Source organism: Nomascus leucogenys, chromosome 4 (genome assembly GCF_006542625.1).
Source record: "Nomascus leucogenys isolate Asia chromosome 4, Asia_NLE_v1, whole genome shotgun sequence".
Lineage (NCBI taxonomy): Eukaryota > Metazoa > Chordata > Mammalia > Primates > Hylobatidae > Nomascus > Nomascus leucogenys.
The window spans coordinates 148,232,062-148,258,403 of record NC_044384.1 but is presented as its reverse complement, the minus strand read 5'-3'; the positions used below and the strand labels follow the sequence as shown (position 1 = coordinate 148,258,403).

Genomic DNA, 26,342 nt, shown 5'->3' with positions numbered 1-26,342 from the left:
CCCGCTCCGTGGCAAGGCGGGGTCTCTCTGTGGTGGGCTGAGGAGATGGGACACAAGGGGGGATACAAGCAGGAGCCCGCTGCCCTCTGAGGTGCTCAGCTGGCAGTGAGGGAGACAGAGGGGAGTCAGGGCGGCTTTGTCTTTTTTTCTGGATGGAGACACTCAATCCTATTTATAGGCAGAGGGGTCAGTGGAAGAGGAGTCACAGGTGAAGGAAGGGGAGAGCATGGGGACGCAGGAGGGGCAGTGCTGGCCTGGAGGGAGATGAGACCAGAAGGTCAGCACAGCCATGCCAGCGGCTGCTTGGCCCCCAGGGCAGCTCCCTGTGAAGGACAATGAGGAGGCAGGGGTGATGCCAAAAACCAGGGCAGAGCAAGCGGGAGATCCATCAGTGCAGCCGTTGGTTTCACGCTCTTTCCAGTGAAGGGTTGGAGGGTGTTGAAGATGAGGAAGCTACTGCTCGGTGGGGGGAGTGGCAGGAGTGGGCTGTGATTGCCCCTGGAGGAGGCACGACAGCAGCTCCTTATTTAGAGTGGAAATCATTGTTGAGTGCACCAACATGAAGATAGCTTGTAGTGGCCCACATGGGGGCGGTGGGGCTGATTTTTCCAGACGTGGCCAGTAACCTGGTGTGAGTCAGGGGACAGACTCATGACTGGGGTCTTGGTGGGTGGATGTCGCAAGAAGGGAAGGTGGAATAAGAACTTTGGGTCTTGCTTAACTGTCATTAGTTGGTCAACCAGCCATCTAAGTTGAGCAGGAAAGTGAGGCCAGGTGGGATAAATGGAGAGGAGGCAGGGCTAAGCCTTGGTGATCTCCACTGGGCCACCTCGGTGGGGACGGTGGGGTGTGAGCTTGTTGATGCGCTAAGTGTCAGGTGGGGACCTGCCGTGAAGAGGAAGTGCGTGTCTGTGGAGCAGAGGTCTGCAGTGCACTCGGGAGTGGACCCGGGTACGGGGATTTGCAGGACGACGGGGCATGGGGGTTTGGAACTAGATGGGTGTTGAACACACCCTAGATAGGTGCAGGTTGCTCCTAGAAACTTGTGTGATGAAAGGAACCTTTCTTACTATTCTGACCATCCTCAGTATTGGTAATTAATTTGGAGTTTGATTTCCTGTATATGTATGTATATAAATATAATATATATTTTAATTGCCAATCTAATTGCTTACTGTCTCTTAAATCAATACTGTTTTCCCTTCCTCTCTTCTTGAAAGAGATTTTTATATATCTATAATTGATAATATATAATATATATATTAGTGATAACTAGAGCTAAGGCTTTGATTCCATAGGTTCAATAACATGCTCAAGGTTGTGGTAAATTTATTATAGAAAAATACTTAGATTTATTTTTCGTAGTGAATTTCTTGCACTAGTGTGTTTAAAAGGAAGATTCAGAAATGAAAACATTTATAAAAGAAGAGAAGAAGGTTACTTGCAAGGAAGCTGCAAGGGAGGTGGTCTTCAGAAGTCTTGCTCAACAATGAAAAGCATGACGGATATTTAAAGGGAAGAATCCCGCCAGGTGACTGATGATAGCCTGTTTATGTAGTCCATTTATGCTGGAAAAACAGCTTTCTCAAATTATTTACCCTACACAGAAAGGTATGTTTCTTCCAAATTTTAGACATCAGCACTGCAAAAATCAGTTCCTTAAGGAGTCAGCAACTCAAAGCCCAGAGCAAGTCAGAGTGACTTGGTTGTGGTGTCGGTTTATTCTTTTTGTTGTTGTTGTTCTGACCGTGCCATACAAGGTGTGTGTGCACTCCCAAGGCCAGTGGCGAAACCCCCGAGTTCTGCTTTCCGTGGGCTCTGATATCATCTTGGTGGGAGAGAACCGTCTGTAAATATTTACAATTATTTTAGGTTCCCTGACTAAAGTGATTCATAAATCTTTAAACACAGATACTGGGAAAACTAATATTACTTGAGATTTGAGGGTTTTTTGTGCAATTTAATACATTTGATTTACATACTTGTGCCCGTCAAGCCTGTGATTCTGTGCACCATTTTGTCTACAGGGTTTTTCATTTAATAATGTGGTGCAGATGGTTATCTTAAAAATTATTAACGTGAAAAAATGGATGGAGAAAAACTTATGCAAGGGTACATTCACATTATAACTTCAGAGAAAACCATTTTTAAAAGTTTAAGACACAGAGAAACCACCATCATAAACATAAGAAAATCTGTTAAACATTTCTTACACAGCAGAAGTGGAGAATTAGCGCTGACTCTTAGGAAGTCAGGCATGGGCCATATGTAGCCTAAGAGGTGATGTAATCATCTTTCCTAGACATTCATGTACAGTTTAGGTGCCATATTTTAAAGGGTTTATGGTATAGAGAAGTTGAGGGAGTGCAGAGAAGAAACAAATGAGTTATTTTGGGGAATTAGAACCGCCTCCCCCACTTATAGGACAAATACATTATTTACAGATATTTAGTTTAGAAAACAGAAATTGAAGGTCATTGGAAAGGCATTTATTGGAAAGGACCAGCAATGTAAAATTTCTTTGAAGAAGAGAGGAAGAGAAAACAGTATTGACTTAAGAGACAGTAAGCAATTAGATTGGCATTGAAAATAGACACCAAAGAAAATTTTGAAATGTTAAAGTAAAGGGAATCGTCTGCTAGAGTCGTGGAGCCTCAGCCACAGTCCATCCTAAGATTTGTTATCAAGGAGTGGTTCTGACTTTAGAAGGAAGACCCTACTTCGCAGCTCAGTGGGATACCTTCCATCTATGTATTCCACAAACATGGATGGGACAACCTCTGTGTGCCAGGCAGGGAGCCATGCACTCGGGGACAAGTGTTAGTGAAACAGACGAAACCCCTGCTTCACAGAGATTCGGTCCCAGTGATGCCAAGAACAATGCCATTTCCCATAGTGGATGTGGAAATTCTAAGCTGTGTTGCACTGTTACCCTAGCAGAGGCGATCACACTGTTGAATCATTTTCAGTCTTTTGTCATCAACATCACTCTTCTTGAATCCACATGGGGGGTGAATGTCGAATTGTCAGACTTGTATAATCCCATGGGATTCATACATTCTGCCATGCTGAATCAGAATTCTTCCTCGTCCCTCAGACCAACGCAAGAGCATGTGAATTGGAATGCTCATTTATCTTCGGAGTTCCGCAAAGCTTAGTTTCTAGCCAGTGATTGAATTGTGAGGAATTTCAGTATAGGGAAAGTCCTCACCTCTAGTGGGCATTTTTGTGTTAAGGTTTCATTTTCTTTGTGTCCCTGTACCTGAAATGTGATGCTGTTAAAAGAGCAGCTGCCAAGCAGCTTTATAGACCTCTCAGAATATTCTATATTATTTAGAAATCCCCATATATATTGCTTAAGACTTGTCTTTGTTAATGACATTTCATATAGACCAAGAGATCTTTACGCTGTCTAATTGCATGGACTAGCATGAAGAGAATCATTTGTCCTTCTTTGAGCAACTGTGAGAACTTAATTATTTTAGAAGCTGGAATTTAGAAATGTGTTTGACGTTATTAGGAGGGACAGCTTTTCCAGAAGCCTTCGTCTGAGACTGTCTATAGTAAAAAATTAAGGTTTTCGGGGGGCGGGGGGCTGTGATTTAAAATCCTAATAGACTTTCTTTTTCTCATGAGTCAGAATGATTTACATACTAAACTTAAGATTTCTACCTCATAGGTTGCAAACACCAAGAAAGAAACCGCTTTCAAGTGGCTCAAGGATGACGTTCTGTATGAAACGAAGACATTGCCTGACTTGGAGAGGGGAATCTGTGAGCTGCTCATCCCGAAGGTATCAGGCATTGAGTAACACAAGACGAAAGCAAAACAAAAATGGCACTTTCAAATAACTCGTAAATTCTGCATTCCTCTAATTTGCATCCTGAATTTCGGTGGTTTGCAAAGAAAATGTATTACAGTTTATTACGTTTTCTAAGATTGCAGTATTGATTTTACATAAATATGGAACGTGTTTTCTTTGTAGTTGTCAAAGAAGGACCATGGTGAATACAAGGCAACCTTGAAAGATGACAGAGGCCAAGATGTGTCCATCCTTGAAATAGCTGGCAAAGGTAAAAGAAAACCTCCTTTGCTCTGCGAACAAGAAATTCCTTTCACCAACAGGATGTGACGTGTTCTGAAGGCAGGTCTATCTCTAGCCTCAGCTATAGCAAGCTTATTTCTTTAGCAGTAACACTGTAGAAAAAAACATACTGGTCTTTGGTTGCCTTCAGAGTTTCTTCAGTGTTTTAGAATAATGTATGATATTACTCTGGGTTTATATGAAATGACATTTCGGTCCACCATCAGAAGCCAAGTACCGCATTACTAATGCCGTTAAAATGATGGAAACACTGAGGCAGTGATTCAGTTAAGTGTAGAGTTGGATTTATGTTGAGTAAAACGTTCTTGATCCTTGTTTAAAAGTGAATAGGTTAGAAGGATTTATCGCACACATAAGCCTTTTATGGATAAATATTGCCATTTTAATGATTCATTTTTCAACTGAACATCACCATTTCCTGTATCGATTTAATTAAACATTGAAAATGCTGCTTTCTGTTAAAATTACATGTTGTAATGGTGCATATCCCTTCTCGTTTTCAGTGTATGACGATATGATTTTGGCAATGAGTAGAGTCTGCGGTAAGTAAATGCCTTTTAATTTTCAAGTCATTTGGGGTGCTGAGATCACTATTTCCTGAGACGGGCAGTCACTCCTGCAAAAGAGGGCACCATAGAGCTGTGGTGGGTGTTCTGTGGGAGGCCCTGGATGGAAGGGCAGGGCGGTGATCTGCTGCCGATGAGGCTTTTTAAGGGTCTTCCCTCAATTTTGTCTGGAGTTTGAGTTTTAGTTTAAGAAACTCAGTTTGGGCTTCCTGATGAGCGACTTCTTCTATGATGCCTTAGGTTAATTGGCATAATTGCTTTGTACATAATTGCTATGAGCAGCTTTTTACATGTGTTGAATAGCCATAATGAATTTTTAAACCTCTCACTTTGCGTCGTACACATTAAACCATATGTTATCTTTACAAACAAATGCCCAGAGGTGGGATTGCTGGATCACATGTCAGTTCAGCTTGTTTTTGGAGGAACCTCCACACTCTTTTCTATGGTGGCTATATTAATTTATATGCCAACCATGCACAAGTGTTCCCTTCTCTCCTTGCCAGTGTTTTATCTTTTGTCTTTTTGATAATAGCCATTCTAACAGGTGTCAGATGATATCTCACTGCAGTTTTAATTTGCATTTCCCTGATGATTAGAGATGTTCAGTATTTTTCATGTATCTGTTGGCCATTTTTCTGTCTTCTTTTGAGAAATATCTGTTCAGATCCTTTGACCGTTTTTAATAGGTTATTTGTTTTCTTCCTGTGGAGTTCAGTTCCTTATGGAATTTGAATATTAGTCCCTTAGCCAATGCATAGCTTGAATATATTTTCTCCCAATCCATGGGTTCTTTCTTCATTCTGTCAATTGTTTCCTTTGCTGTGCAGAAGCTTTTTAGTTTTGTGCAGTCCCATTTATTTGCTTTTGCTTTTGTTGCCTGTATTTTTGACGTCCTATCCAAGCGATCACTGCCCAGATCCACTCGGCGAAGCGTCTCCCCCCGAGCTTCCTTCCAGCGGCTTCGCAGTTTCAGGTCTTAGATTTAAGTCTTTTATCCAATTTGAGTTGATTTTTCCATGTGGCATAAGTTAAAGCGCCAATCTCACTCTTCTGCATGTGGATATTCAGTGTTTCCAGCACCGTTTATTAAAGAGATTGTCTTTCCCTATTGTGTCTTCTTGGCATCTTTGTTGAAAATCAGTTGACCATCGATATTTAGTTTTATTTCTGGGCTCTTTATCCTGTTCCATTGGCCGATCTGTGTGTTCTCATGTCAGTGCCATGCTGTTTCGGTTTCTGTTAACTATATATTTTGAAATCAGGAGTGCGATAACTCCAGCTTTGTTCTTTTTCCTCAGGATTGTTTAGACTATTAGAGGCTTTACTGGTTGCATATGACTTCTAGGATTATTTCTCCCTTTTTTTTTTTTTTTTTTTTTTTTTTTTTTTTTTTTTGAGACAGAGTCTTTCCCTGTTGCCAGGCTGTAGTGCAGTGGGTCAATCTTGGCTCACTGCAACCTCTGTCTCCCGGGTTCAAGTGATTTTCCTACCTCAGTCTCCAGAGTAGCTGGGACTACAGGCACACATCACCACGCCCAGCTAATTTTTTTGCATGTTTTTTGGTAGAGATGGGGTTTCACTATGCTGGCCAGGATGGTCTCCATTTCCTGACCTTGTGATCCACCCGCCAAGGTCTCCCTAAGTGCTAGGATTACATGCTTGAGCCACTGCGCCTGGCCAAGGATTATTTTTCTATTTCTGTGAAAAACAACATTGAAATTTTGGTAAGAATTGCATTAATCTTTAGATTGCTTTGGGTAGTAAAAATGTGGCTTTACTTTTATACTCATGAAATTATTTTGTGTTAAAATATCTCAAAATGTGCCCAGGAGCCACTCATGGATAACAGAACTGACCAGAAGGTCTTAAAGAGTGAGTGTGTATAAGGCAAATGCAAAATGCAGAGTCCTCACTGTGTGCTTGTCACCTCGAGGCAGAGATGGAGCGGCTGAGGGGACACGCACATTATGTTGGGAGTTGGATAGGGACAGAGGGGACAGGCCCAGAACTTCCCACGTCAATAGGGAGCCTTTATTGTCATGAGAAACTGGACACCGTGGGCTGGATTCTCCCCCTGACATACCAGAATGAAAGAAGTGGAAGCCATGTTGTCAACACACTCACACCCACACACTCACATCCCCACACTCACACAGCAGTCACACACGATTTCCCACTCACACTCATACACACACACAGACACCAGTGTACCCACACCCTACACACTCACTCATACATGCACACACTCACACTGAACTCTCACACACTTATGCGCACACACTCATACACACATTTACTCATACGGGCACACACTTATGTGGACTCTCACAGACTGATGCATACAGACTCATACACAGGAGCCCTGGTAGGCTGGGGGAGCATTGCGGGAGGCTGATACAGGCTGGGGAAGCACTGGGAGAGGCTGATGGAGGCTGGGGGAGCACTGGGGGAGGCTGATAGAAGCTGAGGGAGCACTGGGGGAAGCTGATAAAGTCTGGGGGAGCACTGAGAGAGGCTGATGGAGGCTGGGGGAGGCTGACAGAGGCTGGAGGAGCACGGGGGAGGATGGGGAGCACTGAGAGAGGCTGGAGGCTGGGGGAGCACTGGGGGAGGATGAGGGAGGCCTGGGGAGGCTGATAAAGTGTGGAGGAGCACTGGGGGAGGCTGATAGAGGCTGGGGGAACACTGGGGGAGGATGGTGGAGCACTGAGAGAAGCTGATGGAAGCTGGGGGAGCTGCTTCTGGTCTGAGTGCTTTGCTCTCGGGCTGCTCCAACCCTCCCGTGTTCTGCCTAGCTAGGGTGGTGTTGGTCTCATGAGTCAGTGTCAGGGAATTTGAGCGGAGGGAAGGGGGGTCGGTTTGGGGAATATGGCTCTGCAGTGTGTTTTCATCCAGTTCCCAAGCTGTTTTTCAAGTTGTGATTCCTTGAAGGGTGAACTCCTGTCTCCTAGTAGAGGAAACAGAGTTCCACCTGACTGGGGAGGGGAGATGGTGGTCAGGGATCTCTGCTTCTTACAGATTTTCAATAACCCTCCTGTCTGCAGCCGGCCCAGATGCAGGGACCCTCCGAGTCCTGAGCGCACGCCGTTCCCTGGGCACTTTTTGGCTTTCTTAGCCCCACACAGTCCCTAGACCTCATGCCCCTCCCTCCACCTCCAGAAGCTCTGGGGATGGGCTCAAATTCTGTCATTTCCTCCCCTGTTTTCCGTCAGGTTCCTGGGTGGTTTCCTCCTTTGCAGTGGACTAGCGGGGTTTAGGCAGCTGCCTAAGTCCGGGCAGGAAGTACCTTGGCGTGACGTGGCGACGCAGCCGCAGGCAGGCGGTACCTCGGCGTGACGTGGCGACGCAGCCGCAGGCAGGCGGTACCTCGGCGTGACGTGGCGACGCAGCCGCAGGCAGGCGGTGCCTCGGCGTGACGCGGTGGCGCAGCCGGGGAGAGCTTCACTCACACGATGTCTTCTTTCTTCCCGAACCCTGTCACGGAGGGGGCCTTTATTTGTTTATTTTTGGTTGATGCTCTTTCTTTCCTCATGTGCATTTAAGGATAAAAGGAAAACAAAGAGCTTCACCACCATAACCGTTTTTATTTTGGTTTATATTTCTTTAAATAGTTGGAGTCACAACTACCGTTCATTTGTTTTTTTTCCCCCCACATATTTTATAATAATTTTCTTTTTTTTATATAGATGTTACATTCACATTCACTTTTTAAAATAATTACTTACTATTTCATGGAATCCCAATATCATGGTTAAGCTCTTTTCTATATGGAAATTAATGAGTTTTCATTATTTTAAATAATTGTACAATGCACATCTTTGGGCAAGAAAAGGCTCTTTCAGTATTTACGTATATGTTCTGTGAGTGAACTCCTAGAAGCACAGTAACTATGTAGAAAACTAAGAGTAATTTTAAGATTGATAATATAAATTTCAAGTTGCTTCCCAAAATGAAAAAATACTATTTAAAATGCCTCTTTGCTACAATATCCTCCGCAACAGTTGGTGATCATCGTATTTTCCATTATCTGTGCTAATTATGTAAATCTAGTTTTCTAGGTAACTGTATGTGAATGTAAATTTCCAAAGGTTGAATATCTGATAACAATCTCTACTTGCAGTTCAGAGCTTCTGCCTTCATCAATGCTACTTCCTTATCGTCTCCTTTCTGACCTCTGACCCATAGATCATCTACCTCAAGCGAATTAGTCTGCATTTTTATTCCAAGCACAGTGTGTGTGTTCTCGTTTATTGCATTTTCTTATTGCCCCTGGGGTTTCTTCTGCTTTCCTTCCTCTGACCCAAGTTTCATTTGTCTTGAAGAACCAACCGAGATGCTCCCATCTCCTTGACTCCCACCTGAAAGACTCCTGCTAAATCTTAACGTCTCTTTTGCAGATTTTCTACAGTACTTCACCTTGGGGTCAACTCACGTAGCATTTGCCATGCACTGTTGTTATTTTGCCTCCTTTTCTTAAGCAAAGCTGCTGAGGGGCACATGTTGAATCTTTTTAGACAGTTCTATGTCTTTTACAGTATTCTGCAAAGAGCTTTTCAGATAATTCTAGCATGGTAAGAGGTTGTTTAATGAATGGACACAGCATGGGAATAAAGTATAAGAATTTGTGGCTGGCCGACCTTGTGAGAGACACACATGAGAACAGGATTGCAGGTGGGGACAGGAGGGCTTGCCGCAGCGATGCCTTCTGTGATCACACAGCAAGCACTCCTTTTCCTACATCTGAGGATGTTTTATTTTCTGCAGGGAAATCTGCTTCGCCACTGAAGGTACTCTGCACCCCAGAAGGAATACGACTTCAGTGTTTCATGAAGTATTTTACTGAAGAAATGAAGGTGAACTGGTGTCACAAGTAAGTATGACAGCAGCCAGTGGAGGCCATGCCGTAGACGGGGCTGTCCAGGGAGCACAGCTGGGACCAGGCGCTCCCTGGGGAACATGAAGGCACTGCCATTTCCCCGCAAAGTTTTATAACTTTGAGCAATGATGACAACCTTTAGCTCAGGGAAGGGGGCCCTCACGGCAGTGGGGAGGACATGGAAGAAGGAGGCAGAGGAGAAATGCCTGATAGTGTTACAGACAAATTTCTGCAGTGTCTCAGTCACCAAAGGTGGCTTTACTAGTAACACAAATTTTCTCTGGAAGCGAACAGAGAGGTGAGGCAGAACTAATAAATAATGTGTAGAAACCAGATTCCAAATTTCCAGTCTGTTGGTTTCCCACTAGACTTGATTAAAAGTAAAAGGACCAAAACAAGCCCAGTCATTAAAATGAAAACCGGAAGAAAACAATACCTAGCCTGAAGACACAGCAAGATTTTCTGTATTTCATGCTTTTCTGGGTCGGTACGGGTCACTGAGAAAACTACCAGAGACTTCTCATGCAATCCACAGCACTGGGCAGGTCCCTGCTGCCCTGGCTCTGGGGTCTGGCTCCTTCCCAGCCAAAGCACAAGCCGACATCTCAAACAACCAGGCAAACTGCTGGCTGAATCGAGGAGTCCCCGAAAACAGGACTCGCGTCAGAGTCACCAACCCCTTAGACATCACCGCAGATAAAAGTGGACTTCAGGTGGGTGGGAAGGACAGACAGAGCAGGGGCGGTGGCTTTTTGCTGATCTCTTCTCTATCCAAAGGACGACGTCTTCAGGCCAATTATTTGATGGTGTCAAGGCACCCAGATGTTAACGCCCCTCAGTACGCTATACCCAGGGCGCCCACACCGTGCCTTTAGATATCATAGTTATCTAATGAATATTTCCAAAGGAAAATCGATGGTTATGACTATTTCACTTTTAATATCACTGGTTTGCTTAGGTGACTGTTAAGAAGTGTTGAAAGCATATATGTTCTTAGCTTTTTTTCCCATTTCAATTTTGACATACTGTGCTTTCGTCTTATAATGGAGTCAGTACATCTGTGCTTGGAATCTCACACGTCTTTTATTTTACTAGCCTGGTGTATTGAAACTCAAATGGAGTCACTATAGATCCCATGTTAAGGGATTTCTTAGGAAAGTGTGTGGAAGGCAGGGTCTTTCTTTAAAGGACTGTGATAACAAGAGCTTACCGGACTAGAACTCTGGTGTGTTTTGTGATATAATTGTTTATCAGGATTTATTTTGTAGGACAATGAGTAAATCTTTGTTTCTAGCTGAATCAAACCTTCCCCTGGAAAGGGAGGATTAATCATCAGCATCTTTGAGCTTCCTTCGTATTTACAGTGTATTGTCTTGCTGTAAGTTGTACACAGTTGCAATGTGTGTCCTGCCATCCGTCGTAAACATGTTCATCTTCTGGGAGAGGCCACCCCCCTCTTCAGCCTTGCGTGGTTTGTAGTACAGGCCATGCACTGTGCTGGGTCTGGGAGGTACAGAGATTAAACACACACCCACACACAGGATTAAACACATGCCCTGTGTATGTGTGTGAAGACACAGGAAATGTGTGTGTAGATATAGGTCGTGTTAGTGTTAGCAAGCAGGTACGTTGTGTTACACGTTCAACACATTTTATTTTTATCTAATCCTCACAAATGCCCTGTGAGTTAGGTATTTATACCCACATTTTATAGATGTGGAAACTGGGGTTCAGGGAGAGAAACATGTCATTTTGTCAGTCACACCCCTACTAAGTGAAAGAGCAGGGATTTGAACGCCGGTGGTCTAGTTCTAATCAGTGCTCTCCCAAGAAGCTCCAAACCCAGTGAAGAGGATGGGTCCTAGACAGGCAGGCAGATGGAGGCACAGCTCACGCATCTGACTCATCAGTGACCCTGGATCAGAAGAAAGCATCCCTAGATACAGAAAGAGAAGGAGGGTGTTACTGTAAATCCCACGGACTTGTAAAAGTAACATTATTTCTACGTTTTCTCTTCCCCAAACAAATTCATTAGACAACAAAACAGGCATTTCTTTTTTTTTTTTTTTTTTTTCTTTTTGAGACTGAGTCTCAGTCTGTCACCCAGGCCGGAGTGCAGTGGTGGGATCTGAGCTCACTGCAAGCTCCGCCTCCAGGGTTCACGCCATTCTCCTGCCTCAGCCTCACGAGTAGCTGGGACTACAGGTGCCCACCACCACGCCCGGCTAATTGTTTGTATTTTTAGTAGAGACGGGGTTTCACCGTGTTAGGCAGGATGGTCTCCGTCTCCTGACCTCGTGATCCGCCCGCCTAGGCGTCCCAAAGTGCTGGGATTACAGGCTTGAGCCACTGCGCCCAGCCAACGGCATTTCTTTAACATCTTTATAACTAAACTATAACTCTAAGACCTTAACTTCTTACTATTTGACTATTAAGCAACATGAAACTATATTAGGTAGTCATCATGTATGACTGTAATTCACTGTTTGATGACTAAATGTGTTCTTGTTAGATAGCAACTGGAAAAAAAGAATAATATGAAAAGTAGTTGGAAAATTTGTTGAAATATACTTTAGCCATTTGAGGCTAAATAATCCACTTCACAAAACCTATGCCAGGGAATGGAGCTGCCAAAGACTGGTGCTGTGGGTCCTGGAATATTTTGGGTTAATGGGTGGCATGGAATCAATAGAGTGCAGTGAGAATTTTGTGAAATGCGGACGTAAGCAAAGACGGTTGTTCTTTAGTTAAAAATGCTGAGTAATACATCAGCGGCTATAGAAAATGTCATTTTAAGGGAAGGTTAGAAACTTATTCGTCATGAGTTAGAAGCAGGCAAAGAGGAATTCAGCAAAAATGTTCTTCAGAAAAAAGATTTTGTTCTCTTACTCAAAGGTGAGATTAATATGTCATCTAGACATGGCTAGATCTCGAATTCTTAACATATTGACCACTGAGGTCTTGGAAGTATCTCAGAAACTAAAGAAATTTCAGTCTCTCTTTCTGTCTCTCTTTTTTTTGAGACAGTCTTGCTGTGTCACCCATGCTGGAGAGCAGTGGTGCCATTCTAGCTCACTGCAGCCCTGACCTCCTGGGATCAAGCAATCCTCCTGTCTTGGCCACCTCACATGCCTCTCAGTGTCTTTATGGCATACAAAGAAGAGCATGCTTCAAACTCCAAATGTGTATTTTAATTCAATTCAGGAGATTTCACACACAGCGTCTGACTTTGTAAATGCTCTCCTAAAATCTCAGCTAACTCTTGAACTAACTGGGAGGAGAGGTGCCTGCCTGACACCCCAGACACCTTCCCTGGCACATCTTTGTCCTTATGTCCACAGAGTGGGAGGGGCCGTGGCTGGCCGTGTCTCCATTGAGAAGGGCTGGGGCGGTGACGGGACCTTCCCTCTGGCCTGGGCGTGGCTTCAGTCGATGTGTGGGGTGCCTTGCGGTCCTGGCCTATGACAGCTGCAGGGGTGGGAGCTCCAGGTGTGTGCAGTCCCCTCTCAGAAAGCACAGGGCGTCTCCAGTTCTCTGCATGTGTTCTGATGTTCACTGTTTAGACAGCAGCAGCAAAAGGCTGCTGGGTATGTTAAGGTCCCCTCAGGCTCTCCCATCTTCTGGGGCTCTTCCCAAAGGAGGTCTGCGTTCCTCAATACTGTGTTTTCCAGCCTAGAAGCAAATATTTCCTAGCTTTTGGGAATTTCTCCCTTTTATCTACATTTGCCTTCAAAAGGGGAGCAAGATCTAGGTGGAGTTGACTTGAATGTTGGACCACACTGAGAAGAGCTCGGACACCACAGCGCTATTGAAACTTTCAGTGGACTTGACAGAACTACTGCTTCTGAGGCTCCAGCTCTGTTCTTGTGCTTCCATCTACCTGTCTCTGTCAGTCATTATTATTATTTTTTTATTTTTGTTTTTTTGAGTCAGAGTGTTGCTCTGTCACCCAGGCTGGAGTGCAGTGGCATGATCTTGGTTCGCTGCAACCTCTGCCTCCTGGGTTCAAGTGATTCTCCCACCTCAGCCTCCTGAGTAGCTGGGTTTACAGGCATGCGCCACCATGCCTGGCTAATTTTTGTATATTTAGTAGAGATGGGGTTTCACCATGTTGGCGCGGCGGGTCGCGAACTCCTGACCTCAGGTGATCCACCTGCCTTGGCCTCCCAAAGTGCTGGGATTACAAGAGTGAGCCACCGTGCCTGATCTGTCAGTCATTATTGATCTCAGACTTGGTTTTTAGATTTTTGCACTTGTGTTACTTCCCACCATTTGTTTTACTGTATATAATATTCAGTTACAAATATATAATATTTTTAAAGCGTTCGCTGTGAAATAATTTCAGACTCATAGAAAAGTTGAGAAGAAAGTAAGGAGTTCCCTTACATCCTCCACCCTCTTCCCCTGAGGTTAGTGTCTTGTGTAGCCGCCTCCACCCTCTTCCCCTGAGGTTAACGTCTTGTGTAGCCGCCTCCACCCTCTTCCCCTGAGGTTAGTGTCTTGTGTAGCCGCCTCCACCCTCTTCCCCTGAGGTTAGTGTATTGTGTAGCCGCCTCCACCCTCTTCCCCTGAGGTTAGTGTCTTGTGTAGCCGCCTCCACCCTCTTCCCCTGAGGTTAGTGTATTGTGTAGCCGCCTCCACCCTCTTCCCCTGAGGTTAGTGTATTGTGTAGCCACCTCCACCCTCTTCCCCTGAGGTTAACGTCTTGTGTAGCCGCCTCCACCCTCTTCCCCTGAGGTTAGTGTCTTGTGTAGCCACCTTATAACCATCAAAACCAGGAGCTGAATGATGATGTAATACTATTAACTCTGCTACAGACCAATTCAGATTGCACCTGTTTTTCCAGGAACCCCCTTTCCCATGTTCCTGTGTTGAATCTCAGGTCGCATGTTGTGATTAGGGGTCCTGGCTCCTGGTTTCCCCCGTGTCTAGGACAGTTGCTCAGGCTGTCCTCTCAGCCTGGGTGCCTTGAAGCATTCTGTCAGTCACTTCAAAGCACACCCCACCATCTGGGTTTATCTGGTGTTTCCCGTGATTGGGTTGGTGACTCAGTTTTAGCTGGAATACAACAAAAGCCATGCTGATATCTGATCACGGGGTTAAGGCAATGTCTGCCCTGTCTCTTCCTGGGAACGTTATTATTTTTCTCTTGGTAATTAGTAAATACTTTAGGACTGGGCGAGTCTCTTGTCCCTCCACAGACCTGTGTGCTGGGATTTGAGGTTCAGCAGTGAATCTGGCCTTCAGCACTGATTTCTGAGGGGCTGGGTAGAGGATGATTTTCTAGTTCCCTCTTCCTTTTTCATTTGTTTTGCTGGGAGGCGCTGGCCTCTCCTCTGTGCATCTCCTCATTCAGCTGCTTGGCTGTATCCGTTTGGACTCAGGGATGTTGAGTTTGTTCTGTGAGCTGTTACTGTGCTCAAATTGTTCCAGCTCTGGCCCTTGGGAGCTCCTTCTGGTTGTCACCTGCTTGCTCCAGTGTGCATGCCTGCATCTTCTTAGGAGCAATGCCTTATTTTCTGGGCCCGTAAAACATTCCCAACTCATCTTGTATTTTCTGCCCCATTTCTACAATCCCAGAAGTCCTGGCTCCTGGGCAAAGGGTGCCATCAGAGACTATCGATGTCTCAGGGAGCCACGGGTCTCACATGCTCTGGAGACAGGGCTGGGTGACGTGTGGGTGCACACGGAGGCACACACTTGCTCATCCGTGTACACTTCTGTATCTCACCGTCTGTGTACTAGAATGTGATTGGATCCCAGTCCAACTCCACAGGCTTCATTGAAGCCTTGCCTCTTTCCTGAGCTGTGACTTGGTTCACCAGGGAGAAGCCTGGCTCTCCCCTGTTGTTGTTGTTTTCATTCCTAGTATTTACATCAAGCAGTTTCAGAATTAGTAACTCATATCTCTGTGAGAAACAAATGTGCAAACTAGACTTCAGTGTTTCCTACAATTAATTCCTTTCATCTTTAGCCCTACAGTATCAAATCAAAATAGTGCTTTCCAAAGTTTCTTTATGTCTTTACGTTCTGGGTGGTAAGCAATTCATTTGCAACATAGTTACATTCATTTATTACTGTTGATATTTTGTTTTGGGTTTCCCTTGCTTTCAGGTTGGCGTTCCTCATTTATTTTGGGAACTGTGAAAGGCAGTGTGGTTGTAAGAGTCTGAGCTACCGAACTGGAGCCCAGACCTTCTCTCCCCCTCCCTGCTCACCTGCCCCCATGCCCCTTACCTGGCTCCTTCCCACCTACCCCGTCACAGGCGACCAACCTGCTGGTTGCTTTTGCATGAAGGAGCAGAAATGTGTGCTTTCTTCTATCCTCCACTGCCTTATGTTAATATAAACCATTTTAACTTTAGTTTGGAATGAAGGAATTTGGTCATGTTTTGTAATCAAGTAATACGAAGAAGAGGTTTTGTCATATTTGGCCCATTTATGTCTATAAACAGCAATAATAATAATTTTAAAATCCCTATATGTCCAAGTCATTGTCTAGATAAGGCAACAGTTATAATTAATTCAGCGACTGGATAGTCTAAGAAATTAACAGCTATTTTGAGCACTAGGACGTGTTTGGCCCTCTTATAAGTTGCTCATTCAGCGGAAGCCAAATGAGAGGCCGCGGGGTCTAGGGTGAGACCCTGAAGCTGGGAGTGGGAAGCTGGAAACCAGCATTTGCCCTCAAGGTGAGCAGCCAGGGTTGCAGATGCAGGGACAGCGGCAGCCTCTGCTGGAAGCTCTGCTAATGGCTGTCCATGTTCTGTGAGTGGCTTTAACTGAGTCATGTCGAGGGAACAGAATTAGAACCCAGTCCAAGAGAAGTGTGTGTGATGCAAGAGAAGCCGGGGTCAGAACACCAACATGGGCAGCTCGAGGCTGGGATTGGGGTTTAAGGCAGGCTCCTGATCCCCGGTTCATGGCTACCTTTCTGCAGCTGCAGCTCAGGGAAGGGTAGTCTCCCGGCTGCATGCTGTGGGGTCCTGGCTCAGGGCATCTTGCATGCATGCATGTGTTTACCCAGATCCCAGGGTGGCAGCAGAGGCGGCAGCTGTGATGAAGGAGGTGGGGCCAGAAGCATGTGGGGTCCGAGAAGGGCACCAAGTGGGCCAGTGTGTGATTTGGTGTTCAGTGGACAGCATTCCTTCATTACATTGGTTTTTACCCTTCGTCACTGGCTGAGATTTGGGTTCAAGTGTTCTTCCCCCAGATTGTGTGGCTGTTGTAAAGAATCTCTCGTTGAAGTAGAGGGTCACTTTGTAAAAGTGAAACTTGAACGGTAAGTCATTCCAAAGGCCTAGGGCCGTCAGCGTGAGGCCAGTGAAGCAGTTGTTAGCAGCAGGGCCCTTGTCTTCACTGCTGCCCAGCCAGGGTGTCCAATTACACCAAAGTCAGGAGGCCGGTTGGACACACAGCTATTTTATGAATGATCGTATGAAGGTGTACCTTTTCCCCTTGTCGCCTATATCAAAATACAATTATATTTCTTTTTTCTATAAGCAAGTTGGTAATTGTGTGAGTAGAATGGATCACCACTGGAATGGGACATAGTCCAGCAGAACATAAACGCCACAAAGGCTAAAACGCCGCCACTTCATGAAGCATTTGCAAGGCAACTTTGTGGCCCAGTGAATTTCACCTGTTGGACAAAGCTGTGGCTGATACGGTGGAAAATCCAGTAGCTTTTCTTCATGGCTCCGAGTCTAAACAGGGAGATTTCAGGGCTGTTTGCAATTTTACCCCATGGAAGAAGTTCTAGTCTCTCTCTCTTTTTCACATACCCACACACACATATACACACACAGAGCAGAAGTTTGAACATCTTCGTCTATACATCTAGGATGCAATAGTTTTGGCACATAATTTAGCTCTTTGAAGAAGACATACTTGAGTTAATAGAGATCAAGAAAACATTGTCTTCTCCCTAACACCCACGTGACATGTGGGAGGATGAGCTCACACAGGGGGATGAGCTCACACATGGTGACAGCAATTGTCGCGTCCTCTCGGTGAGACTGACCAGTGTCAGCATGAACACAGCATTTGGTGCAGGATGCAAGACACCAGGCTTGATGAAAATTGTCCCCTTCTTCCCAGGCAGGGAGCTCATCACAAATCCCCAAGCAGCGTCCAGGCTTTGCAGGGCAGGGAAGCAGGGTGGCGCCAGGCAGGACCGAGGGCCTTACTGATGTGTGGAGGCTCAGGCTGGAATCCTGCCTCATGGGTCTGTGTGTGTGCAGGAAGCACACGTAGCCAAGTTGGCCGTGCCTGGTTGTGTGGGTGTGTGTACATTTGTTTGAACTTTGATCCTCATCAGTTCCAACAAGAGAGGGTGACAAGATGACTAAGGTCCGTCAGTGTTGGCAAAAGAAGTTTTTCTGACTCTCACCAGAAGAGTTCCACATCCTCGTTGAACTCTGTTTCCTTGAATGGGGTAAAGTTAGTCAATAAATGATTACAGCGGGCCCAGTTCCCCACTGATCTGCAGTGTCCAATTTGCTGATTGGTCTGTAAAGTGTCCAGTTGTAAGTGCATCCCGGGGGATAAAGAAGTCTTTCTTAATCAAGCTGTGATGTCCCTACAGTGTGAGTGTCTCTTTACCTTCAGGTCTCTGCAGAGATGGGCTTCTTGCTGCTCCTCGCAAGCCAGGGTTTGGGATTGAGTGGCCAATCCACTGCCTGGTATATGTTCTGTGCAAAGTTTTTTTTTCTGCAGAGTTGAGAATCAGCATGTAAAGTCTAATTTCCCTTTTATACACACGGATGAGTACGTCTGAGTGCTGGAATGGCCCATCAGTCAGTTTAGTAATAGCGACCTGCTGTGAGCTCACGGGACAGCTGGTATGGGCACTGATGCTCACCTGCCCTCAGCCACACCACGGATGGAGAATCTGGCAAGTCCATGTCACCTGGAATGTGAGCGCCAGCCTGCAGCTTGCAAACATGGCAGTCCCGGCCCGGCCGGCTCTGGCTGCTGAGTGCTGGGTTCCTGGGGTCATGGCCTCATCGCTTCTCCTTCCCTCTCCTGCTCCCCACTCAGCCCGTGCTGGCTGTGGACTGAGAGCAGCTTGGCAGAGCCTGGGGCTCTGCTGCGGGGTCGGCCTTCGTGAGGCTGCCGGGTCAGCAACGTACAGAATTCCAGATGCGGGACTGAGAGATTCCTGAAGGATTGCCCGGTCCGATTCTCCCGCCTCTTTCCGGGGAGGGGCAGCTCATGGGAAAAGGGAGATAATTAACATATTGTGAAGGGCCAAAGCGGTCACTTTTACATTATGTGCATTCTAACGCAGTTTTTAAAAGTTTAGATAGAAACAAAGTGTTCACACTGCCCTGCCTTCTAAGGCGGCAGGAGCTCGTTCCCACTTTGGCAACAGGGGAGGCCGCCCTGATGATTGTAGACAAATGTGTATCAATTATGTTCCAAAGTTGCTTCAATAGATGTTGAGCATATCTTCTTGGATTCCTAAAACAATCCCACATGGGCAGCGTTAGATCCTCCCTTCTGTGTCCAGGATCCGAGAAGCTAAGTCTCAGGCTGAAGCCAATGCCACAAAACCATCCCTGGGAACAGCCACTTCAGCCTCTCCGGCTTGGTGTGTGCCAGGATCCTGCTGTGCCTCCACAGAACTCCCACTTTCTATCCAGACACACTCGATTCCGAGACACACTGCCAGCACCACCACCAGAGACCAGGACACAGAGCCAAGCATTTATTTTTACATACATACTTTGTGAGGCAGGGTCTCGCTCTGTTGGCCAGGCTAGAGTGCATTGGTGTCATCACAGCTCACTACAGCCTTGACCTCCTCTGGCTCAGGCAGTCCTCCTGCCTCAGCCTCCTGAGTAGCTGACACTACAGGTGCTTGCCACTACTCCCGGCTAGTTTTTGTGTTTTCGTAGAGACAGGGTCTTGCTTTGTGGTCCAGGCTGGTCTCCAACTCCTGGGCTCATGTGTTCCTCCTGCCTTCACCTCCCAATGTGCTGGGGTTACAGGTGTGAGCCATCGTACCCGGCCTGAGCTGTGCATTTATTATGGGCCTAACATATATTTGTTGAAGGAAAGAATAACAGAGAAAAAGGCGAGAAGGGCTGGAGAATTCCTTTTCCCGATGGAACATACGCCTTCTTGGTTGCTGACAAGGGTAAGGAAAGATGCCACAAGCACCACAGCTGGCTCTGTGCACCCAGCCCACTTCCCTGAGCTCCAGCTGTTCTGGAGCTGGTGCCTGAGAGAAACAGGTCCACATTCCAGCTCTCGTGTGGCCCTGGAGTCCTCTTTTCATGCGCCCGTGACTATGACTTCCACAAATTTCTCAGGCTCCCTCTAAACAAAAGTAATGTTAGGAAATAACTTACACACTTTTGTCTGCAGTAAACAGTTTGGCCTTATATGTTGCAGACGTGGGAACCTTAGAAGGTGGCAATGTGTGAGCACCTTGTTTTTATCTAAACTTTAAAATATTGTAGCATAATACACATAATGTAAAAGTTAGCATTTTAACCATCTTTAAGCATACTGTTCAGTGGTGTTAAGTACATTCACATCATTGTGCAGCCACTACCACCGCCCAGGACCTTTTCGTCCTCCCACCCAAAACTCTGTTCCCATTAAACCCTCACTCCCCATTCCCCTCCCCCAGCCCTGGGTACCCTCAGTTCTACTTCTGGTCTCTGTGAATCTGACTACCCTAAGCCCTTCATAGGAGTACATATTTGTCTCTTTGTGGCAGGCTTATTTTACTCAGCATAATGTCCTCAGGGTTCATCCACATTGCAGCAGGTGTTGGGATTTCCCTCATGTATTTATGGACCACATTCTATTGATCCATTTGTCACCATTGGATGCTTGGGCTGCCTCCCCACCGGGGTGGTTGTGAACGATGCTACGAAGGATGTGGGTGTGACAATATCTCTCCAAGACCCCATGTTCAATTCTTCGGGGTATCTACACAAGTGGGATTGCTGGATCATGTAGTAGTTCTAGCTTTAATTTTTTTGAGGAACTACCATACTGTATAGAGTAATGTTAAGTCCATTATGTTGTGACAAGTATATAATAATAATATACCTTTAAAAGTCAAGTATCATTTAATTGTAGAAAGTTTTCAGATCTGAGTTACTGATATGGTCAATACATTTGTAACAGCCAGAATAATCTATTGTAATATTGGCATCAGCAACTTAGAGAAGGCTGTCACAGCAACAGGACATGGCCCTGTAGACATTGTGTGTGTGACATGGAGACCCTAACTCAGGTTCCTGTTGCTATTTTAAAGAGATGCTAAGATCTCATCCAGTGAGCATATGAGAATTGGGGGGAGTGAAGAGATGGCCTGGCTGCAGATATGTGAGCCGACGGAGAAGGATAAAGGAAAATACACTTTTGAGATTTTCGATGGCAAAGATAACCATCAACGCTCCCTCGACCTGTCCGGACAAGGTAAGAGAATTCTTCTTTAGCAGTTAATAATTTCCTACTTAGAAATCCATTTAGATGCTGAAGGGAGGGAATACAATATGAATACAGGAGACAATATGAATTTATGATTTTCATTTGGAGATAATGAAAAAATAAGTTTATTTTTTTTTTAAATATATCTGTTTTCATGAACCAGATTCACTGGTAGAATATTTGAGTGAATAAATAAAATCTGAACACTGAAATGGTTGGTAACGTATGAACTATTTCCTTACAGCTTTTGATGAAGCATTTGCAGAATTCCAGCAACTCAAGTAAGATTTGCGTATTTAGTTACTATGATACCATCCTGGGGGCAGTTGAGTCCCAGTCGTTTTGGCTGCATGTGGGAATCTGTATGGAAGCCTGGGTGACCCAAAGAGCTGTTCCTGGGACAGAAGTGGCAATTTAAGCATTGCAGTATGTGGAGGGGTGGGCATTCTCCTAAACCAGAAATGCATTCATAAACGGACTGTCCAGAGTTGTCGGAACCCCGGATGAATTTCGGAAACGTTATTGTGAGAGTTGAAGAAAGAAACACGCAAAGCAGATTAACAGTCAAAGACAGGTTTATTTTGGAGAATAAACCTGAGTGGGGCTTCTGGCTGATTCTGGTGAGGAGCACTTTCTCTTACAGACTAAGGGTATTTAAGGGTTCTGGCTTGGGCTAGGAATGTTTCTGTGTGGAGGAGCGTTTTATTGTGAGGGTGGAATGCCTCTGGTTGGAGGGGAGGTTACCTCAGGGTTGGAATGTTTTTGATTGGAGGGTAGGTTATGCCAGGGTAGGTATGTTTATGGTCGGAGGTGTCATTTGTGGTTTATGGTCATGCTGACATTAGCCCTTAAAGCTGATGTTTTTGGGCTGGACTTAGGTGGTTTCTAATCATTAAAACTTAAAATGGCGATGCTAGTCTGAGATGGCAATGCTGCTGCTCTGTCATTTATCATCAGAGCAGCACATCACGCAGAGCAACTTTTTAAGGAAAATTTGGGGTTTTCAAATGCACCATTGAGTTTTTGCATATCTGAAGCTGACCACAGTACTGGGCCCATGCTAGCTTATTTAATAAACATTTGTTGACTGGGTGCAGGGACGATCAAGATAGATCAGAAACTGACAAATTCCCAAAATATCTCAAGTCTCCAGTGCAATCTAGTGAATTTGTGAAAAAAAAAAAAAAATCTCTTCAACCTGTGAGCTGGAATGCTAAACTTTTCTGTGGGTTTTAGCATCTGGATAATAGGGCATTTTCCACCTCAAAATGGGCAGTGGGAACCATCAGGAAAAATCGATGATATCCATCCTGGGATCCTGTGACCTGAACATGTTCTTCTAAGAGAATGCAAACGTATTTCCTCCTTCTTTTGCTCTCATTGCTAGTGAGCCTCTCAGCTGTGCATTTTGTTGGAAGCCCTTTCTCATACTCTCTTTTCATTCTCTCCTTTCTGCCCCCTTTAACTTTTAGAGCTGCTGCTTTTGCAGAGAAGAGTAAGTACCTGTTAGATTGTAACCAGGATGGTGAATTATTTTGGGTGGGGCAAAAGGGTCCATATTTTGGAGTACCAACTTTGTGTATGAAATAATAACCAGCAATCCCCCCACCCTGATGTAACAACGCCACCAACACCGCACCTTGTCCTGGAGCCCCACGTCCTGCACCACTGGTCCCTGCACTGCTTTCAGCCTTAGCCCCATCACCCCTCAGACACCCTCCCTCCCTCCTGTCATCCATCCTCCCTTGCAGAACCTGCAGCCCAGACACCCAGGGCCCCTTCACTTTCTTTCCCTCCCTCCCCTCCTTCTTTTTTTTTTGTTTTTTGTTTTTTTGACAGTCTTGTTCTGTCACCCAGTCTGGAGTGCAATGGCATGATCTTGGCCCACTGCAACCTCTGCCTCCTGGGTTCAAACAATTCTCCTGCCTCAACTTCCCGAGTAGCTGAGATTACAGGCACCCGCCATCATGCCCGGCTAATTTTTGTATTTTTAGTAGAGACAGGGTTTCACCATGTTGACCAGCCTGGTCTCTAACTCCTGACCTCAGATGATCTGCCCCCCTTGGCCTCCCAAAGTGTTGGGATTACAGGCGTGAGCCACTGCACCTGGCCAGAACCCCGTCACTTTCTGCCCAACTCAGGGACACACGCGGCTCTGCAGGCCTTCCGTCCTTGGTGAATTCTTCACCCTTCAAGCCCAGCCCCCATCTCACATTTCCTCTGGAGTGTTTCACCCCCTCCCCCTTCACAGAGTCTATTATCTCCTCATCTGCCTTCCCTTGGCTTTGGTTTATCCCTCAGCTGTAAACATACAAATCGTTTTCTTTGGTGCTCTCTCTCCTGAGCATAAGCTCCTCCCCACGTTCACATTGGTACCCGCTGCTGCTTACATGGCCCCTGCTCCACGGGAACGTCCCACGGATGTTTCCTAACCGAGGTGCTTTCCCGTTGCAGATCGTGGCAGGTTGATTGGCGGCTTGCCTGACGTGGTGACCATCATGGAAGGGAAGGTGAGGAATCTGAACTTGGCTGGGGCGGGGGTGTCAGCACAGCATGATGGATGCAATGCCTCCTCTTGGGGTGGAACAGAGGGAACCCAGTGAGAGGCTTCTGTGTCTCACTCAGCCTGCAGGGAACCCAGAGTCCCCCTGACTTTCCTGCCCCTCCTAGACAGCTTGGAATAACCCCTGTGTTCTCAAAGGAAGGAATCACGTAACATTCCGAATCCACAAACCCGTGTTCACAGGAACGCGTTGTGCCACTCGGGCACCTCAAGGCAGACACTGTGGCTATGGGTGTTTCTAGGCCCTTAGGGTCTGCCAGGGTCTGGTGCCACCTGCCCCTGTGGCCATTCACCCAGAGGAGCAACTGCAGGATGAGGCGGCCACACCCTCCATGACCCGCGTGCCTGTGTGAAGGTGCAAGCCCCCTGCTTCCAGTGTGACACAGCACAGCTTTTACAACATGAAGGAAAAAAGTCTCTGCTCCTATTGTCAAGGTCATTGTGGAACACATCGTGGAAGCCACTTATTGGAGTTTAATTTGTTGCCTGTCAGGAGAATTACTGATATCTAATTGATACTTCTCTGGTTGCTTCAGTGGGTCTAACTCAATGTCACAGGGACGGAGATACTTGAGAGAATTTTATTAGGCCAAAAGACAAAAATTTATAGGCCTCTTCTTTAGTAGGTAAAGGAAGCCTAGAGAGCTCTTGAGATCTCATCTTAAGGATGTAACTGAGAAATTAGCAGTCGTTTTACTTTATCCTAAGCTGAAAGCACGTTGCAACTAAGCTTCAAGAATGCATTTTTTTTGCCTCCAATTTACCAGTTATAAAACAATATATTCAATGGGTGTGCCAGAGGAACTGGTAAGAGGGATCCGTAAGTCTAAACAGAAGGGAAATTTGGGAGCAGACTGGATATATCTACTATAAAACATAGAGCTTAATTAAATTACTTTCAAATTCTTTAATTGACTTAGGCTATGGATAACCGCTAAGAATAAATAGGACACATGCTCACTGATTTTTTTTATGAGCTCCCCTGTGAAACAGTGAACCTGTTCCCTGCTGTGCTCTGGCTGTTCTGTCTGGAGTGGCGTTTGTGTAGCAGCAGGTACATAAAGCCTTGTTGCTAAACAAACGATTGAAGGACCAATAAATAAAACTGTGACCTGGAGCGCACCGTCTGAGGGGGTGATATGACTTTCCTTTTTCTAACTCTTCCTTCTCCACGTACCTCTCCCTTCCAAAGACCTTGAATCTCACCTGCACGGTGTTTGGAAACCCTGACCCCGAAGTGGTTTGGTTCAAGAATGACCAGGACATCCAGCTCAGCGAGCACTTCTCGGTGAAGGTGGAGCAGGCCAAGTACGTCAGCATGACCATCAAAGGCGTGACCTCCGAGGACTCGGGCAAGTACAGCATCAACATCAAGAACAAGTATGGCGGGGAGAAGATCGATGTGACGGTGAGTGTGTACAAACACGGGGAGAAGATCCCGGACATGGCCCCGCCCCAGCAAGCCAAGCCCAAGCTCATCCCAGCGTCTGCCTCAGCGCCAGGCCAGTGAAGGCGTTTTCCCAGCCTGGAGATGGGAAAAAATGCTTGGCAGAGGCAGGAATGCCGTGTGCTTGTTCCAAAGGAGTGGCCGGCGTCCGAGTGGCGTCCTGTGTGGGCCGATAGTTGATCACACATTGTGCTTTTGATTTTTGCATTTGGTGATGAATATTTTATACCCATCTAAGGGCGAAAGCTAACGTTTTCCACAAGACTGAACAACATGCATTTACACGAGGGTAGACGGCAGATGCCTGACAGAGTGGGTTGGCAGACAATACACTAGCGTTTTCAAGGGTGTGGGCACATGGGTGTGGCACCCGGATGTATGCAGCATGTGCGGTCTGTGTGAAGCCACCCAGAAGCCACCGTGCTTCTCTTTGGGGGCCTCAAGATCTAGCAGCTCTGAAATCCTGGCTGTGGAGCCTTTGAAGCATGTGTTACCTGGTTAAGCTTGTTTTCTCTTGCTTTAGGCAAATAAAACTTTTTAAAAAGTCACTTTGTGGTTTTCCTGTACCAAATCACACCTACCTGCTCACCCTCCTTGCTTAATTATGGGTTATCATGCACTCCCGCGGCTGGTGGGGTGCAGACAGCGCACTCACACTCCAGAGAGCAGGGCATGGTGAATCACACCCCCAAAGCCCCTCCGACCCATGAGGCTGGGCTGTCGGCCCCCAGCGGCACCCAAGACAGCGCCAGTCCTAAGAAGGCTTAGAAAGGCCACCTAGTGATTATACCATGGATCTAAAAGTCCCTGTAGAGGAAAATGAAATGCAAAGATGGCTCTGTTCTTTTTTAGTGTGCTAATGAATTAGGAAGGGACTTCAAAAGAAAGAAGGCACTCATTTGGAATGATAACTGTAGTAGCCATGGAGGAAAAATAAAAACTTGGCTGCCTACACAAGGCCTCTTCGTGATGTTAAAAAACATGTTTAGGAGGGACACACCCTCTCTTTGAACTTTTTCTTCCTTTGTTTGGAAAGAGGCTGAAATTCTTCTGGCATAAAAATCCCATTTCAATATTTTATTGTTGCTTTATAACAGAAAAAGCTTTGATAATGTTTTACCTTTCTGTGTCATTAAGGGCAATCCAAATTTTACGAGATTTTGTTATATTTTTATAAGGTAATAATACAAATCCTGAGAATTAAATATGTCCTCATTAACATAAAGCTGGTTTCCATGGCAGTAAAGTGATTATCAGCAAGAATTTTGTTTTTATTGTTTCTCTCTTTTCTGTCGTGCAGGTGAACTTTAGTGGAGTTTGTTCTTATT

General features: G+C 45.7%; 1 protein-coding gene across 1 annotated transcript in view; it reads left to right on the top strand.

The window, feature by feature from the left end:
* Positions 1-25,551, top strand: part of MYOM2 (myomesin 2) — a 175,667-nt gene extending 150,116 nt beyond the window's left edge. The window contains exons 29-37 of the mRNA XM_030812416.1: positions 3,680-3,793; positions 3,986-4,073; positions 4,609-4,647; positions 9,439-9,544; positions 20,829-20,992; positions 21,249-21,285; positions 22,477-22,499; positions 23,459-23,514; positions 24,760-25,551. Of these exons, the coding sequence (XP_030668276.1) occupies positions 3,680-3,793; positions 3,986-4,073; positions 4,609-4,647; positions 9,439-9,544; positions 20,829-20,992; positions 21,249-21,285; positions 22,477-22,499; positions 23,459-23,514; positions 24,760-25,077 (945 nt within the window). The 3' untranslated portion in view covers positions 25,078-25,551. The remainder of the gene's footprint in view (positions 1-3,679; positions 3,794-3,985; positions 4,074-4,608; positions 4,648-9,438; positions 9,545-20,828; positions 20,993-21,248; positions 21,286-22,476; positions 22,500-23,458; positions 23,515-24,759) is intronic.
* The last annotated feature ends 791 nt before the right edge of the window (positions 25,552-26,342 follow it).